General features: G+C 33.1%; 1 protein-coding gene and 1 pseudogene across 1 annotated transcript; both read left to right on the top strand.

The window, feature by feature from the left end:
• The first annotated feature begins 4,036 nt into the window (after positions 1-4,036).
• LOC142623781 (putative acetyltransferase At3g50280) lies at positions 4,037-5,374 on the top strand. The gene has a single exon (XM_075797240.1). The coding sequence runs from the start codon at positions 4,037-4,039 to the stop codon at positions 5,372-5,374; it is 1,338 nt and encodes a 445-aa protein (XP_075653355.1).
• An 11,314-nt stretch (positions 5,375-16,688) lies between these two features.
• Positions 16,689-19,592, top strand: LOC142625375 (putative acetyltransferase At3g50280; annotated as a pseudogene).
• Positions 19,593-19,743: the final 151 nt, after the last annotated feature.

Below are 19,743 nucleotides of genomic sequence, written 5' to 3'. Positions count from 1 at the left end.
ACACTTTCCCCTTTTTATTTTCAAAAGAGAGAGCACCCATCAAATGCTATCAAGAAATATCAGTTTATTACATCACTGAACTTAAAAATTAAATAATGGGATTTATTATTACTCAAGATTATAGAAATTACTACATCACAGGAAAATTGATATTTGATTTTGTGCAGCTGTCTATTTGATAATAACCAATTAAATATTACACACAAGACATGCTTCTAGAAGCATATGTTCATTGAAAACCTTGAGACAAAGAAATGAGCTTCTCCATCAAGATCAATTTCAATTGTTACTACATTTCCTAGACACAGGTCAGAATAGAAGTCAAGAGGCTATCGGGCTAGTCCTCAAGTCTTGCAAAGATGGTCTTTTTTTTTTCATTCCTCAAAAAACAAAATAAGATCGAACCCAATGCACAAGGCTCTCCATATTTCTATGGGGTTTAGGAGAAGTGCTGGTAAGTCCTCTTACTCCCAAAGTCATACAAAAATAGTCTTAGATACTTTCATTGAAACCCTTGAGACAAAGAAATGAGTTTCTCCATGAAAATCAATCTCAATTGTTACTACATTTCCTAGGCACAAATCATGAGATAACCATTTCTTTTTGTACTGATTTCAATAAATGCAATGTCAAGCTTTCTGGGGTTTGGGAGATGTACTGGTAAGTAGTCTTACTCCCAAAATCATACAAAAAAAGTCTTAGATATCTTCAGTCTCAAAGTAATGAGCTTTTCCATTAAAATCAATCACAATTTTTACTACATTTCCTAGACACAGATCAAGAGAAAACCATTTCTTTGTGTACTGATTTCAATGAATGCAATGTTAAGCTTTCTGGGCACTCCTTTTATGTCTTGCAAAGGTTACTTATTTATCAACTGGACAAGAATTACTCATTCTTAGCACCAATTACGAGTTAATTTGTTTTTGGCACAACATTAATAATAAAGACAAAATTTAGACATAGTACTTTAGGTGCTGTTCCTTAAATTCTCATATTAAGATTTATCTACTTAACTAAAACATATACTTCCATTGTATGAGAAAAAAATCTACATGACAGAATCTTAAAAAGAAAACCTAAAGAATAACACCTAACTACTGTATCTAAGTCTTGCTCTTACTCTTTCTCTAGTAATAAACTACTACCTTATTCACATATTAAGTAAACAAGTGAGAAATTGTTACCGAGATTTATAATGGTAATTTTACGTTTGCTCTTCTTTCGATTCTAATTGAATACAATAGAATAGGATTAATGGAATGGAAGAGGAGGTTTGGGAATTGGAATAGAGGAGAGAAAGGAAATGTTCTTGGAGAGAGTGGAAGAGTAGAAGAAGAAGCGCACACCTTGCATTTTTAGCGTAAACAAGAGTGTTGAGGGTTTTTTTAAAATTTTTTTTTTTTACCTTTTAATTTTATGGTAGTGTATTTTTTTTTTCTTTCGAACAAAATTTTTCAAAGAATGTACATGATTTTGTATATTTAATGTACACAATTTTATACAATGTACATAATTTTATACATTCAGCAACTATAATTTTTCAAATAATGTAAAAAGTTTTGTACATTTAATGTACACATTTTATCATATTTTTGTATATTGTACGTTTTTAGACCCCTTAAACACAACCAGTTTAACCTAGTTATTTAGCCAAGTGATTAACTTAGGTAAATTATGCAGATCTAGGTTAACACATATAAATCATATCATTATAAAGTGCGAAAAATAAAGAACACAACAATATGATAACCTAGGAAAACCAAACTGGTAAAAAACCTGGGGAGGATTTAACCTAGCTATTCTCAAGGTAAAACAGAATCCACTATGAAAGAATTGAAGTTTACACAATAGCGACTTAGACCACTAACATCCTATTGCTACCTCTAGTAGGAAACTTACTTCTTACTATCACGACCACGTGACAGCTCCGAGTCCACGGACTACTTCTTTCGTGAATTCCCAACAAGCACAAGCACTCCCGCTTGTATATCTTTGAGCTCTTGAATCTGTAACTGAATTAATTACCAAGCTCTTAACTTCAATCTAGATCTTGATAACCCTAAGTGTATGTGTAGGCAAACACCTTTAACTCTCACAAAAGATTCACACACACAGCATAAAGAGTATCAGAGAGCTTTTGGGTACAAAATCCTAGATGCACAAAAGAGGCACAAGATGCACTCTAATCTCTCTAAAAAACTCTTTAAAAACGTGCTTAGGGTCTCCTTTATATATTAGAAGAAGTAGAACTGAAACCCTAATCCTTAATAGGCTTGAACTGCTGTTTGGGCTTAATTATAATTTTGCAGATACGACTCTCGATCGATCGAGTCTATTATTCAATCGATCAAGCCTTGCAGAAATAGAATAGTAATTTCCTGTAATTACTCGATTCCAAAATTATATTAAACCAAACTTTGAGCAAGCCTAAACCTAGACTAAATGTTTTGATCATAGTTTGCCAACATATTATATGTTGAAGTTCTAATACATTAGTCCCTAAAGTTTTAGAACCTAACATATATTCTACCTATAAAATTTGTCAAAGAATTTATACAATTATATATATTCGATGTACAAAATTTTTCAAAAAATATACACAATTCTGTATATTTAATGTACATAGTTTTTTGATGTGTGAAAAATTTTCTTCTCAAATTACTAATAGTGTTAAAGTTTATATATGCAATATCTAAACCTTTAAATAATGTACACAATTATATATATTACACGTACAAATCTTTCAAAAGAATGTACACAATTTCGTACATTCATTGTATACAATTTTTCAAGGACCATAAGAAATTATATATTTTCACATAGATTTTCAAAAAAATGTATAGAACTGTGCACATTTTTTCAAAAAATGTATATAATTCTCTATGCTCAACAAACATGCAATAAAGGCCAAACTATGGTAGTCCAACAACCCAAAAAAAAAAAGTGAATTTAAAAAAAAATGAAACAGTAATTTTAATAAACTGATGTAGGACATAATCTACAATTAGATTTTTGTTATTTATTAATTTTAGTATTTAATTTGTAGGTTTCAAAATTTTAGGTTTCCTCGTTTTATTTCCTTATTTTTAGGTGCTTTTAATTTTTTTAAGGAAGCCTTTAAATAGACCACCAAGTTTGTAAACGTTTTAAACAATTATTCAATCAATAAAATTTAGACTTTTATCTCCCTATTCTGTGGTAAATTCCAGACCACTTTTTCCTTATAAGTTCAAGGACCCTCATAAATTTGAAATTATTTTTCAAAAGCAAACATGTTTTGTTTTATATTTTCTAGAAGTAGACGTACTATGCTTTTTGTTACTTCCACACCCCGCAACATAAACTACTAACATAAAGCTAGAGCTACGTAATATATCAAATTGAGATGTTGATTGTATAGTAGATGAGTAATTTGATACCAAATGTTCTTATATTTTAAATGAGCTTCAATTTGTGCTAAGTGTCATTCCACCTCATTTGTAAAATTTTGAATGTGTAATACTTCCAACCTATTCAAAACTATTTTAAGTCCATCTAAAATTACTTAATCTAAGACTACTTATAGCTCATTCTATTTAAGTCCCATTTAAAATTACTTTTAATCGTGGGTTCCAGTGAGCTCAATTGGTAAAATCTCGAATATTTGAATAAAAAACCTAGAGTTTCATCTCCGCCTATAGCAAAAATCGATTTATGTCTTGGTTAGATGATAAGCCTACACCAATCTATTTAAAATCTAAATTTTCTTACAAAAACTTATTATTAGTTTAAATATAAATTTCAAAGAAAAAGTATATCATTTTTTAGAAATTAATTGTTCATATCTTATTTTAAAAATGCACACATAAAATAAATTAAAATTAAAATTAAAATTAAGTCAAGAATTAAAATAATTATAGTGAATTTTGGTTGGCTAGCCCCGGAGTTAGACTTGAATTTAGGCTAATTAACCGCATTAATTTGGTGCTTGCTATTTTGTGTTATGGTGCTTGCTATATTATCATGCTTGTATTTTCATAACACAAAATTTAACATGGTTCGCTTCCTATCCACCAGTACCATCCGAGCAACGAGTCACAATGACTCAACTGCTAGAAGAGTCGAGTTAACTCCATGGGATCTCCGACACCTCATAGTTGGGTATATTCAGAGGGGCCTCCTCTTTGTCAAACCTACATCTTCACAAGAAAAACAACTTGATGAAGAAAACAATGTGATCGATCACCTAGCATCCTCCCTCTCTCGCACATTGGATATATTCTATCCCCTTGCTGGCCGATTTGCCATGATTGAAAACAGTGAAGATGACACCACATCCTTCTTCATTGACTGCAATAACCATGGAGTCCAATTTGTCCATGCAGTTGCAGATGGTATCACTGTGGCTGATATCCTTGAGCCTATCTATATCCCTGATCTTATTGATTCCTTGCTACTTATGAGCGGTGTTCCGAACTATGAAGGCGTTTCCAAACCATTGCTCGCCGTGCAAGTAACTGAGCTTGTTGACGGCATCTTCATCGGTTGCTCTGTAAACCATGCCGTTGCTGATGCAACCACATTCTGGCATTTCTTTAATACTTGGTCTGATATTTCTCGAGGCAACTGTGACAATTTGCAACCGTACCCCATATTTGAACGTAGTTGTTTGGACGGTATCATCAACTTTCCCATTCATATACCAAGCCCTCTAAAAGTAAAAGCTGAGCAATCCATTCCTCAACAGCTGCAGCGAAGGATTTTTCACTTTACAAAGGAAAAAATTGCAGAGCTTAAAGCAAAGGCCAACAGAGAAATGGACACCGACAAGATCTCATCTCTGCAAGCAGTCGTGGGCCATTTTTGGCGATCCACAACTCGCTGTCGGTGTCTAGATTCTGGCGAAAAGGTTATCTGCATTGTATCTCTGGGGACGAGGCATAGAATGCAACCTCCATTGCCAAAACAGTACTTTGGGAATGCAGTGCACGGGGAGATAGTCATAAGCACAGCTGGGGACTTGATAGAACACGGAATCGGCTGGGCGGCTTGGCGTTTAAACAACATGATTGCTTCAAAGACATCAGAAGAAGTGAGAAAGCACTTGGATGAGTGGGTGAAAAATCCTTTGGTGGTGAACCCTAACAGCAGCCCAGCCGTAATTAAAAAAGTGCTCTTAGGAAGCTCGCCATGGTTCAACGTGTATGGTAATGACTTTGGTTGGGGAAAACCCATAGCGTTGCGAGGCGGTTTTGGGGCTAAATTTGATGGGTCGTTGCTTGTGTTTCCTGGGCAAGAAGAAGGTAGCTTTGATTTTGAAGTTTGCCTTTTGCCTGAGACTCTAGTTGCTATGGAAGAGGATGCAGAGTTTATGGAGGCTGTGGCCACATGAACTTATAAGCTCGGTTTAAATTGAGGGGAGGAAGAGAGATTGAAGTGGAGTAAAGTAAAATTGATTGAAAATTCTCAATCCAAACCAACCAATAATTACTTATGGCCAATAATTAACGGGTGGCTTAACTTGGGTTAGTCCAAACTGGATCATAAGAACTGGATGCTTTTTTAATTTTTCGTCGTCTCACTATTACGTCAATTTACTTTCTTGGGATCTTTTGTCGAACATTTTATTATTTTGTGTTTGCATTTATTTCTTGCAAATTTCTTAGCCATCATGTTTGTCAAACTTATTCAGTTCAAAGGTTAATTCCCTTGTACTTATGAGAACAAAGAAATTTGCAGAGACTATCTATAGACTTTCTCTTAATTAGGTCTTGTAAACCCTGTTAAGAATAATGAATAGGCGTTTTGCTTTATGTTTGATGTCATGTCAGCTAATTGTTGTACTCTGTTGCTGTTTCTCAGCTGTACCCTTTGTTGCTGTATGGCAATTTGTTCTCAATAAAGATTTCCCTTGATTATAAAAAAAAAAAATGTTGCTTCGTTCATGGATATGCCACTAGTCCCAGTCATTTTGTCACATTTATTATGTGCAATGCTTTTCAAAACAACGAACAAATGACAAGAAGCATGCTTTTAAAAACCGGTATGGTGAAAAAATTGGAAAATGAGCTAATTATTGGTTTTATAGTTGGACCGGGGTCCAACCGATGGTCAAACCGGTGACGTTATAAATAATTTAATTATTATTTATTTAAATTATATAAATAATTAATAAATTTTTAATATACTAAAACTAACAAACCAATAGTAATGAATACGTTTCCTTAAAAAAAAAAAAAAAGAAGTATATAAGTATATAAAATCTTTTTAAAGAATTTAACACAATAACATTACAAAACAATCATCCTTAACATAATAAACTTTCAACAAAACCAAATAAATAAGTTTATTAGTCATTACATTTACATCCAAATGGCAAATAACAAATAAGTTCATTACATCCAAATAGCAAATAAGTTTTAAAGTTTCAAACAAATAACTACTAAGTTTTAAGACCCAAGCCTCATTTGTTATGAAAAAAATTGAAATCAATATCATCATGTGAACCAAATGCTCCACCACTAGCATCATTATCATTATCATTATCATCATTCTCATTCTCATTCTCATCTTCTTCATCTTTAACTTGAATAGGATGATTTTCATCTCTAAATCTGGGAGGAGCATCAACTTCATAACCAAATGATTCCAAATTGATGTCATCATCATCCTCAATTACTTCATTGTCCATATCTAGACAAATTCCAAAACCAAAGAATAATAAATGAAATAATGATTCTAATAATCATTTTTTATAAATCATAAATAGTCTAATTAAAATATGCAACTAGCTAGGCAAAGAATTATTATAAACTAACCTCCTTGTACATGGCTAGAAGACCCTTCTTCGATTGGATAAGCTCCCTCTTCATATAATGCATTTTTTATCTCCTCATGATTAAGAAATGGAGGTTCCTTATCTTCCACTATCCAAAATTCAGTTTTATCAATACTTGCATAATCAATAGGATCAAAATTGAACTACTTCCTTTTGACTCTATATCATAAGATGAATATAATGAATAATTAGTAACAAAATCACTTATATTTCACAATCACAAAGAACCCACTTGACCAAATTAGTTAATCACTCATATTTCCCCACAAAAACATTGAAACAAAGAGATTATATAATATATACCTTTCTTTCAATCGGTAGTTATAATGAACATACACAAGATCATTAAGGGTCCGTTTGGGAGTTCATAAGGGAAGGGAATGGAATGGAATGGAATAGAATGATCATAAGGAAATGGAAAGGAATTGAATGAAATAGAATGTATTTAAGTAAGGGAAAAGAATGGAATGGAATGGAATTAAGTAACCTTGATTGGATGTTTTAAAATAAAGGAATGGAAATGAATGAAAATGAATGGAATGTAAGTAATCTTGTTTGGGAGTAACATGGAGGGAATGGAATAGAATCATTTTATGACAATATTACTATTAGACCCCTATTTTAAAATAAAGGGTTGAATATATAAGGGTATTTTGGGAGTTTTAGTAAAAAATTCATTAAATCTAATTTTATTTCCTCCCATTCCTCCAAATTTTGGGGGGAATGAAAATTTGAGGTTTTAAGGGAATAGAGAGGAATGGGTGTTCCCTCCTACCCATTCCATTCCCTCTCACTTAAACTCCCAAACAAAGGAACGAACTTTTCATTCATTCCATTAAAACTCTCAAACAAGGGAAAGGAAGAATATTCTAAAATTATTCTTTTCATTCATTTCCATTCTATTCCATTCCATTCCCTCCTCCCAAACGAGGCCTAAGTCGTTAATGCTCCAATCTATTTCTTCTTTTGGTATGTATTTGTTCAAAAACACTCCAATTTTGCTTACATCTCGAAGAGGCAGCTGTTTGGCTAAGGATTCGAATTGCAAACTTTTGTAAGGTTGGAGCACAAGATCCAAACAACTTCCACCACTCATCTAAGTTCCATATGCAACACAAAACAAAGATACAATGAATCAATAAACACAGCTATACCTATCCCAAAAATATAAAAAAGAGCTATAATCTTTAAAACATATTTTCATTTTATTATTAGCTAAAGCAAATAATATCTTACCCGGTTGAGATGCCTTGGCTAATTCTTGAGCAAGTTGGGTTCCAAAAGTTTGTTCACGCTCTCAAAATAGCTTTAATTCCTCCACCAACTTCAATCGACCAACTAACACTTTTGATTCAATAACATCTGTTACAACAGATTGTGTCTCTAGCTTCTTATTAAGAGTGGATGAGTCATATTGGAATGCAGGATTCAACCAATAAGCAGCAACATGAATATCTCTATAGAATTGAGTATCCTAACAATCCTTGATAATATTAACATAAGGCTCCCATAGTCTCTTCTTGTCCTTGAATATATATATATATATATATATATATATATATATATATATATTTCTTTATTCCATCAATTGCTCTATACATGTCATCATATACATAACCCATAGCTGATTTTTCATCAGAATCAAAAATGCGTAATAAATGAATCAATGGTGACATAATATGCACAATTACATGACAATCATTCCAAAATTGATTGTCAAGAATGATTTTCACCACTGCCTTTGCCTTTTTATCTTTTGCATATCTTGATTCAACATAAAATTTGCTAGTCACCAAAGCTTGTAAGTCATACTTATGTTCCTTAAGGCTCCCTAAGGCAATGAAAGTAGTAGTAAACCTAGTTGGCCCTGGACGCACAATTTTTGTTTAATTTTTTCTAGTCCTCAACCGAGCTTGCAAAGCCACATGGTTATAGATGAACACTGTGATCTTGGATGCATGCTTTGCAACTTTATCTACATGATCCATCTTCCCAATCTCCTTAAAAATTAGGTTTAGGCAATGTGCTGCACAAGGTGACCAACTAATGTTCTTATATTTTTCACAAAATTCTTCCAGCAGCTACATAATTTGCAGCATTGTCAGTGACCAAATGCACTATATTTGTAGGACCAACCTAATTAACAATTTCATCAAACAAGTTACTCAAATTAATAGCATCCTTAACCAAGTCAGAAGCATCAACAGAACGTATAAAAATAATTCCTTTAGGACAATAGACAAGGAAATTAATCAATGTTTTATACCTAGTATTAGTCCACCCATCAGCCATTATTGTACAACCAGTGTCAGCTTAATATGAACGATGAGAATCAACAATCAAATGGACTTCTCTTTTTGCTTCTCTCAACAAAGGCACTTTAAGGGCTAGATAATTTGGGCCTCTATATCCAGGATCATAAGAAGCTACAGTATTTAACATAGGTTGATAATAACTAGAATTCACAGCATTAATTGGAATGCAAGCATCATACATCCATCTTGCTATAGCCATATCCACCCTCCACTTCTTTTCTTTGCTAGAAAACACACTTTTAATAGAAGGTTGAGCTCCCGATATTGTTCTAGGAGTGAAGTAATTACCAATGTCACAAACTTTTCTCTTGCCAAGATTGGATCTTGGTGGAAAACTACTAGGACCACTTCTATTTCCCCTACCTAACCCCTACCTCTAGGAGTAATTTCTTGGACATCTTCAAATTCTAGTGAGTCCTCTAGTGACGAATAATTAGATGCTTCTTGATCCTTTTTTGTTTGTTCTTTAGATTTAGAAATTTTCTTCAAATTCTCAATCATTTGAAACCTAACATCATAAGGTACACCTGTACACACAGTCATATCACCTTTAATTCTAGCTAGATGTCTTTTCATCCTATTGATGCCCCCTCCTTTATAAAATTTCCCACAATGTATACATCTATAACTATTTTTTCCATCTTTCAATTCTTCAGTTACATGATCCCATGCAGGATCACATTTCGCTCTCACAGATGAAGAATTAGCATTAGACCCGGTTGTAGAAGCACGTTTATTAGATGGTACAGAGGCAGACTCCATTTCACTCAACAATTTCAGACTAGCAGCAACCATTTTATCAACAAATAAATTCATCAACCCAACATACACAAGCAATAGTCAATAATTTCAGACTAACAACAACCATTTTATCAACAAATAAATTCATAAACATAACATAAACAAACAATAGTCAATAATTTCAGACCGACAGTAACCATTTTATCAACAAATAAATTCATCAACACAACATGCACTATCAATAGTATAATACTCTGTAAACTATATTTCACAAACAATAATGCTCTGTAAATCAAATCCACAACATACACAAAATCACAAATAAACTAAAATGCTATTGTAAACTAATAATTGAAGTTACCACTTACCAGTGAAGTCACGGAAGGAGAACCTAAGATGAAGCCGAGAACATGAATTGAGAATCTGAGATGAAGCCGAGATAAATGAAAAAAAAAAATAGAGAGAAAATGATCAAAATCAAAATCAATTAATCAAAATCAAAAGAATAGAATATTAATTATTACATTACCTGATGAAGCTAAGAGAAATGAGAAGAAAAAAAAAACAGAACCAAGAAAATCAAAATCAAAATCAAAATGAAGTAATCATAATCAAAAGAAAAGAATATTACCTTCAGCCGTCGAGAAGCAGAGAGCAGAGAGGGTGAGGGCAAGACCAAGAAGGAAAAAAGAAAAAAGAAAAAAAAAAAAATCAAAACACTTCAGTCTTCACAGCTTCAAACGCCGAGAGGAATGATGAGAAGGGAAAAAAAAAAAAAAAAAAAAAATTTCAGAGGAGTGCGTGAGGTGAATGTATTATAAGGCTTGAATTTGGTGGTGGGGGTGTGCTATTTATTGAGGAAAATGTATTACAAGGCTTGAATTTTCCTCATTTCCATTCTTGTAGGAGTTTTTGAAGTTGTTTTTATCCTCATGCACATTAACTACTCCATGCTTCAAGCTGATAAAGTGTGCCAAAACTCGAATTTGCCAGCAATTAGGACACGAGTGCCAATTGGTACCTGTGTCTAGGCATATTTTTACTCCAACTTTGATTTTTGGCTGGTTTTGCTAGATTTTCAAATTTTAATTTGAGGATAATTACAAGTTTTCAAGTCATTTTAAAGCCACTTCATAATCAGAACTTTCTTTTAATGATTTCAATTTTCAATTGTTCCTCTCCTTTCAAGGAGGGAAAATTAAAAATGGTTTAATTTATCTCATAACTTTTTTGATTTTCTTTAATTACATCATTGTCTTAAAATTAAACAAAAGAAATTTTGACATGAAACTAATTGTACTTAATCCAATTAAGGGCCAATTAGAGTTAAACACTCATAATCACATGGTTTATACTACATTAGTGTGTAATCATGTGCACATGTACGGGTACATTTAAAAACAATCACAATATATATATATATATATATATATATATATATATATATATATATATATATAAAATTTAGAATCTAATTGGATTTAGACTTTTCGGTTTTTGCACCCAATAATTCACTTGTAACAAAAATTAAAAAATTAGATGGGACACATGGCGCAAAATTGAACTTCAATTTAGAATTTAATTGAATTAAGATTCTTTAATTTTTGCACCTAATAATTTACTTGACACACAAATTGAAAAATAAGATGTGCCATGTTGCGTAAAAATAGACTTCAATTTAAAATTTAATTAGATTTTTTCTTAACTTTACCTATCAGGCTAATTTTTATTCAACTCCTCTCTACTCCCTCTCCCTTCCCTCAATCCAAATAAGCCATTAGGGTTGTGGATAACTTTTAAGAGACAATCACTTGCTTAGGGCTAGTCCTTTTTTTTTATTAAAGAAAAAAGTGCTAATTAATGTAGAAAGTTGTGTTTAAACTTTAAACCAAATTTGTATCCTTGGCAAAAAAAAAAAAAGATTTAATCATATAATTTCTTGGTAAAAAAAAAACACATGCACATATTGTTAAACTTCTCCATATATATTTGCCTGAATTATTTTTAGTATACAATAAAATATGAAAACTCACTTTAAGAGAGCTAAATTGGCTCACGCCACCTAAATGAAAAGGTCATACATTATCAATTACTAGTGTGTAATCCTGTGCACATGCAAGAGTACATTTAAAAACAATCAAATATATATATATATATATGATTTAAAATCTAATTGGATCTAGACTCTTCGGTTTTTGCACACAATAATTCGCTTGCTACAAATATTAAAAAATTAGATGGGATAAATGACACAAAATCGAACTTCAATTTAGAATCTAATTGAATTTAAACTCTTTGATTTTTGCACCTAATAATTCACTTGACACACAAATTTAAAAATTAGATGAGACTCATGGTGCAAAGTTAGACTCTAATTTAAAATTTAATTGAATTTTCTCTTAGTTTTGCTTATTTATGTATGTATGTGTGTATATATATATACATATACACACACACATTTTGTAAAAGTGTGTATCTAGCGTTAAATCTTAATGTGGCTCAATTTTTTGATTGGATGGTCTAATTGTCGTGCATTATATGTTGTTTTGACTTTTGATTGTGGTTAATTCAATTATATATAAGTGAAATTCATATTCATTAAACAGTTCAAATATCAGTTTTACTCCCAGGGTGTTTACACCCAAATTTAAAGTTGGCCCAAAGAATTCAAAAGTTAAAATAATCACTAGCCCTCTCAAAATAAAAACACAAAACCCCTTTTCACAAACAAAATAAACGTAATTCCCTTAATGATAATAATAAAACATCTAACCTTCATTTTTGTTGAGAATAATCTAATCTAAGGGAGTCAATATCATACCAGAGGTTTTTTTAATTTGATAAGGGAAATAAAATATTTTAGTACCGGTTAATACCAGTGTACCATTTCGAGTTTATCACTAAGTATTTTATATATATATATATATATATTAGTTGTATATCCATAAGTCAAAGCCTATATATAACTTGTCTCAGTGGAAAAAGAAGAAGCCTATATAACTTTTTTACAATATTTAAAATTATCAACTCATATCTTATTTAATAATTTAAACTCTATCTAAAATGTTAATTCATTATACTTATAATATATAATATTCTCAGCAAAAATATATAATAAATAACATTTATAATAGGATTGATATTTGATGTAGTATTAAATAAGGATCATGTTAATGGGTGTTTTTAGGACGACAATAGTTAATAATTTATTTAAGAAATTTTTAATATTATTTTTATGAGAAATGGAAAAAAAGTCAAAATATTAATTACTTTTTTTTCATAATTTTTTAAAATAAATTATTAATCATTATCCTAAAAATGCACCCTCCACCTTAAATAATACTTAAATAAAGTCTTGGTCATGGCAGTGTTCTCAACCAAAAAATCAAAAAGTCATTGTAGTGTTCACATGGGAAGTACACACAAAACGAAAAAGTCTTAAATAGTTATATTTAAAAAACTGAAAAAAGTGGTAGAGTTTGAATTTTGAATAATGTTCATGTGGGTTATCACTACCTGTCAGCCACACAAAACAACAAAAAGTTAGAATAAAAAAAAGGTGTGCTAATGGGCACTGCAAGGTGCCGTTAATCACAATATTTTTTTACTTTTTTCTAATAAAATTTTTGTTTTTTTTTAAAGTTAATTTATGTAGTTTTTTCAGTTTTGTAGGTACTATTTGGTTTCTTTTTTGACTTTTTCTAACATTTTTTTTTTTGGTCTTCTTTTGTACTTAACAAGCACCAAGTTGTGCTTGTTAACATATCTTAGAAAAAAAAAACATAAAAAACAGAAGAAGAAATCTACGGTCAAAGCAATAGCATTTGCATCTCAATTTATTTTACAATTTATTCAACATCTCATTTTTATTTTTACATACTATTTAATAAAATAATATAAACTCCCTAATAATCTAGAGATGGATGGGCAAGAACCAACAAAGCTTCATCACAATATATCGGCCAAAAACAAGCGACATTATAGATAGTATCGTACACAAACTAACTCAACTTTATTAAAAAGCTAGCAACAACAGTTCCACCACAGATCCAAAATACAACCCAACACTCAAGAACTGAGTTGTGCTAGGACCACCAAAAATGGCACAACTTTGTGTCACAACTCTTCGCATGGCAAGTTGTGACTGGTGAAGGAGTGTCTGTGGACCATGTGGGGACACATCTTCACCAATTACAACTCGCCACGTGACGAGTTGTGGCACAAGGTTGTGCCATTTTCGATAGTCCTATTATTTTCCCTCAAGAACCCATTGTTTTTCAAAAAAAGAAAAAAAAAACCCTTAAGAACCCACAACAACCGCTTGACCAAAATAAAAAAAATTTGGAACACCATTATTCTCTCTCTCTTTTTTTTTTTTTTAATTTACAAAATTTAGCTTCAAAATTAATTACAATTTAACACTACAACCTTACTCAATAAAAAAAATATTACTACATATTTTGAAAATTTAACCGTTAATTTGCATGTTCTTTATTCTCTTAATACACATGTCAAAATTTATATCAATCAGATATTATTTACTGTATGATTTATAAGTTTATATTTTATGTATAATTTTAAAGTACAAACTTTCAATTAAAACAATCTATTGATGACAAAGCTATTAATTTTTAATTTTATAGAAATTTTGCAAGTATGGAGGATAGAAGAAGAAGAAGTATTCCAATGGTGGATTTGTCAAAATTCATCTTTAATAAAAATATATTGAGTAAGCTTGTTGCCTAATGTTACAACCAATTTTGTAACTAAATTTTTCATGAAGCTTATTGAGGGTAGCGTATGATCTTTCATCTGGGCAGGATTCTCATAGAAAGAGAAGCATCGATCCCTAGGCTAGGAGAGGCTTTTGCTTTCTTATAACAATGGTGTATGAAGGGGGATACCTTAAAAGAAGCTTATGTTATGATCGAACCCTTTTCTATAGAAAGAAAGTGCGTGAGCCCAGCCTATGATTAAGTTTGGAATATAACGCCACCCCCTATTTGAGTGAGGTTGAAAGCATCAGCACGCATGAAAGCAGAAGGAATCCAGACACTGGCCAGAAAGATTTAAAGTGGCAAAATCCGTGTGTAAGAACAGATGGGGAAGGTTGAAAGCGAATCAGGAAACCCCCGCCCGCTATGCTCTTTATCAACGGGCTTTGTACCGCTCAAGTGTGCCATCAGAGTGAGTCTTCACTTTATAGACCAACTTAAGCCCTATAGCTTTCTTACCCTCAGGAAGAGGGACCAGATCCCAGGTCTGTGTCCGCTCTGACGCCGATCACTCTTCTGCCATTGCTTGCTGCCAATGAGGTATACTGGATGCCTCACGTTGTGAGTGCTACAACGGGATTTTGTACACAAAGTAAGGGCAGTGCCTTGAGTACAAGTCTGGTTACTTAAAGAAATGGATTAGAAGTGAATTGTGAATTCTTCGAGCGACCCCCTCCTCTCCTAGTCTCCTGCTATCTAGGTATCGAAGTAACTTTCTAGGAGTTCTGGATCGATAGAGCCCAGTAGCTCTTCCAGCGTCCAGGCATAAATGAGTAAGTAGTTTCCTCAAAGCTTGGTAAACCTGATTGTCTTACTGAACTAAGCTTCTTAAATAGAGAGGACAGCGCCCTTGCCCTCTTGTCCGGATCGAGTGTTCCTGGCTAAGTATTCACTGATTCAAGATTTCCCCCTGGTTTGGTCCATGGTAACTCTGACAACATACACATTGAGTAAACTCCATTCACTCTGAGGCCATTCAATCAAGGAGGTAAGCGCTGATATTCCGATCTGCCTAATTCGTTGAGTCTTCCGTGGTGAGCTCAGCTGGGATTTGAAGTTTTTCATTTCTTCTTAAAGTTGAAACTAAGGACTGGAATAAGTTTTTCATTTCCTCTATGTGAGGGATTTGTCAAAATTCATTTTTAATAAAAAGATAATGAGTAAACTTGTTGTCTAATGTTACAACAAATTTTGTAACTAAATTTTGTCATTTTTTAATTCACCGACAAACCCTCATAGTGTCATTACTTAGTTACCACATCGGTGACCATTAGTAACTCCCATGGATGTTAATTGCATTTTAGTATAAGAATTTATGTTTTTTATTTTGCAAAAAATATTTTTTTAATATATTTTATATCAAATTATTTATTTTATACTATAGTTTATTAAAATATTAATCCTTTTTAATCTTTTTTTTACTTACAATAACCAATATCCATCATGTTCATTCATTCTCATGTGAAAAAAAAAAATTAAATGTAAGATGAATAGTGTCAATATAAATTTTCATCAATAATGCATTTTTACATAGTTTTGTATGACTACCGAATGAGTGGATGAATTTTAAACTCGATGGACTAAAATGTGATTTATTTTTTTATATTAAATAATTTTAATACTGTATAAAATGCTATAATATTTACAACAATTATTTTAAGTCGCAAACTATGTACAGCTGTCTATGACATTTGTATATATTCAATGTTAACGGGCTTTCTGGTAGCATGTAGTGTCAAAAATTATTGTACTAGAATTATTTATTTATTATGACCATATCCTGCATTGCTAGAAGGCCTCGTCAATCGTCATCCTGTCAACCCCAACTGCGCATCTTAGCTCGATCTTAGGCCATAAATGGCAACCTGGGCATGATCATACGTGAGTGTTTGATGAGATTCGACCTACAGTGTTTCTTAGCAAAGTCCTACACTTCTGTGCGAAGAAATCAAATTTCCACATGGTTCACTTCCTTTCCACCAGTACTATCCAACCCACCGGTAACAATTACTCAACCAGAAGAATCGAGTTAACTCCATGGGATCTCCGCCTCCTCACATACGGTCCTATTCAAAGGGGCCTCATCTTTCTCAAACCTACAACTTCACAGGAGCAACAACTTGAAGAAAACAATGTGATTCATCACCTACAATCCTCTCTCTCCCGCACATTGGATATATTCTATCCCCTTGCTGGGCGTCTTGCCATGATTGAAAACAGTGAAGATAACACCACCTCCTTCTTCATTGACTGCAATAATCATGGAGCCCAGTTCGTCCATGCAGTTGCAGATGGTACTACTATGGCTGATATCCTTGAGCCTATCTATCTTCCCCAGATTGTCGATTCCTTCTTTCTTATGAATTGTGTTCCAAACTGCGAGGGCATTTCTAAGCCGTTGCTGTCAGTGCAAGTAACTGAGCTTGTTGACTGTATCTTCATCGGTTGCACACTAAACCATGCGGTTTGTGATGGAACCACGTTCTGGCATTTCTTTAATACTTGGTCTGAGATTTCTCGAGGCACTTGCGAGAAATTGCAGCCGCATCCTATATTTGAACGTAGCCATTTTGACAGTATCATCAACTTTCCTATTCATATACCAAATATCCATGAAGAAAAGACTCAGAAGTTGGTTCCTCCTCCGCTAAAACAAAGGTATTTTCACTTTACAAAAGAAAAAATTGCAGAACTTAAAGCAAAGGCCAACAATGAAATGGGCACCGATAGGATCTCATCTCTGCAAGCACTACTGGGTCATTTTTGGCGATCTGTGACTCGCAGTCGGTGTCTGGAGGCTGATGAAGAGGTTAAGTGTACGATTGCTATGGGTACAAGGCAAAGGATGCAGCCGCCGTTGCCAAAACAGCACTTCGGGAATGCGGTGGAAACGGCGAGTGCCACAAGCACAGCAGGGGAACTGATAGAACATGGTCTCGGCTGGGCGGCTTGGCGTATAAACAATGTGCTTGCTTCAAAGACGCCACATGAGGTGAGAAAGTTCTTAGATGAATGGGTGAAAAATCCTAGGATGATGAACTATATAGTCGCCCCATAACTAACACCGTGCTCTTAGGAAGCTCCCCACGGCACAACGTGTATGGTAATGACTTTGGTTGGGGAAAACCCGTGGCTTTGCGAAGCGGTTCTGTGACTAATTTTGATGGGCGGTTACTTGTGTTTCCTGGTAAGCAGTGGCGGCGCCACGTTATGCTCAGGGTGTTCCCAGGAACACCCTGACTTGAAATTTTTTTTTTTATATATATAATAATTAAAAAATTTTTATTTTTGTACCCGTAAAAAAAAAAAAGGAACACCCTCAGTTTGAACGAGGAACACCCTCAAATTAAAAAAAAAAAAAATATTTGTTCTACTTTCAAGCAAAAAAAAAAAAAAAATTTGTAACAGAACAAAGCAAAAAAAAAATAAAAAATTTCTAACAGAGCAAAACAACGGACGGCAACTAGCAAGCCCAACATCAAGCCCATGACAAGCCCAACAAATTACAGAGAAAGAAAACCCACAGTTTCTAAAAAAAAAAAAAAACCAATACAGATCAGCAACCTCAAATCAGTAGTTCAGTACATCATCAGACATCAGAAATCACTAAAGCTTTTCTCAAAAAAAAGAAGAAAATCACTAAAGCAAAACAAACCTAAAAAGAAAAAACGGAGCAACGGCGCCTCCCCTTAGAAGGTAGATCGGTCCAATCGCCCTTCATCGCATCAGAGATCGGCCCAGCTCCAGCGCAATCACTCATCGGACATCGTCGCCCCTCATCGCATCGGAGACGGAGATCGGTCCAGCTCCAGTCCAGTCGCAGTCGCTTAGCCTCATCGGACATCGTCGCCCCTGGCCTCATCGCATCGGAGACGGAGATCAGCCCAGTTCCAGTCGCAGTCGCTCAGTCATCGTCGCCGTCGCAAGTCGCACTCGCACATCGGAGACGGAGATCGGCCCAGGTATTTCTCTCTCTTTTTCTCTCTGACTCTCTCGAAGTCTTTCACTCTCTCTCTCTCTCTCTCTCTCTCTCTCTCTCTCAAATATGAAATGAAATAAATAATCTTATGACTCTCACTCTCTCTTTATTAACTTTAGTCTTTATCTGAACACTGTGAGCTGTGGCTGAAGCACCTTTCAACAAAAAAAAAAAAAAGAAAGTGATTGGCTGAAGCACTCAGTGAGTGAGTGGAGTTTAACTTTAATAATTTTTTGACTTTTTGAATTTGGTATTTTGGTTTTATTTTCATTCTTATCCGGTGGTTGGTGTGTGTTGGTATTGGTGTTGAACTGTTTGGTGAGATATTAATTGTCTTTTAGGGTAATGTTATTGTGATTTGTAAAATTATGATTGTGAAATTTTTTGATTGGCAGACTTGTTTGATGAGTAGTGTAATGTGCACATTAGCATATGAAATGTGTAATATATACATGACTTACTCTTTTAGTGTAATGTACAACTAATAAATAATAATTTAATTAATTGGAAAAAACAATTAATAAATAATAATTTAATTAACCAATATGTTATAAAAAACAAACAAATTAAATTATGTTAGGCTAAATAACAATTAATAATTTTATAATTAATTAAAAAATAATATAAAAAATTATAATTTATAAAAGACAAATAAATTAATAAAACAACTAAACAATAATTAATAATTTTATTAATATTTTAAATAAACTTATAGTTTATTGTTTATTTTTTTGCTAGGATTATAGACAAATATTTACAGAGAAAACTGCGTACCAAAAAAAAAAAATTTGCTAGAAAAAATTTTTAGGAACACCCTGAAAAAAATTCTTGGAGTCGCCACTGCTGGTAAGGAAGAGGGCAGCATTGATTTTGAAGCTTGCCTTTTGCCTGAGACTCTAGAGGCTATGGGAGAGGATGCAGAGTTTATGGAGGCTGTGGCCACATCCCACATGAACTTATAATTACTTATGGCCGACAATGGGTGGCTTTACTTGGGTTAGTCCAAATTGGGTCATTCCAAGAACTGGATGTTTTTTTGAATTTTTCGTTGTCTCACTACCACGATCAATTTACTTTCTTGGGATCTATTGTTCAACATTTTATTATTTTGTG

This window comes from Castanea sativa, chromosome 2 (assembly GCF_040712315.1).
Source record: "Castanea sativa cultivar Marrone di Chiusa Pesio chromosome 2, ASM4071231v1".
Lineage (NCBI taxonomy): Eukaryota > Viridiplantae > Streptophyta > Magnoliopsida > Fagales > Fagaceae > Castanea > Castanea sativa.
This window is presented reverse-complemented; position numbering and strand designations above follow the sequence as displayed.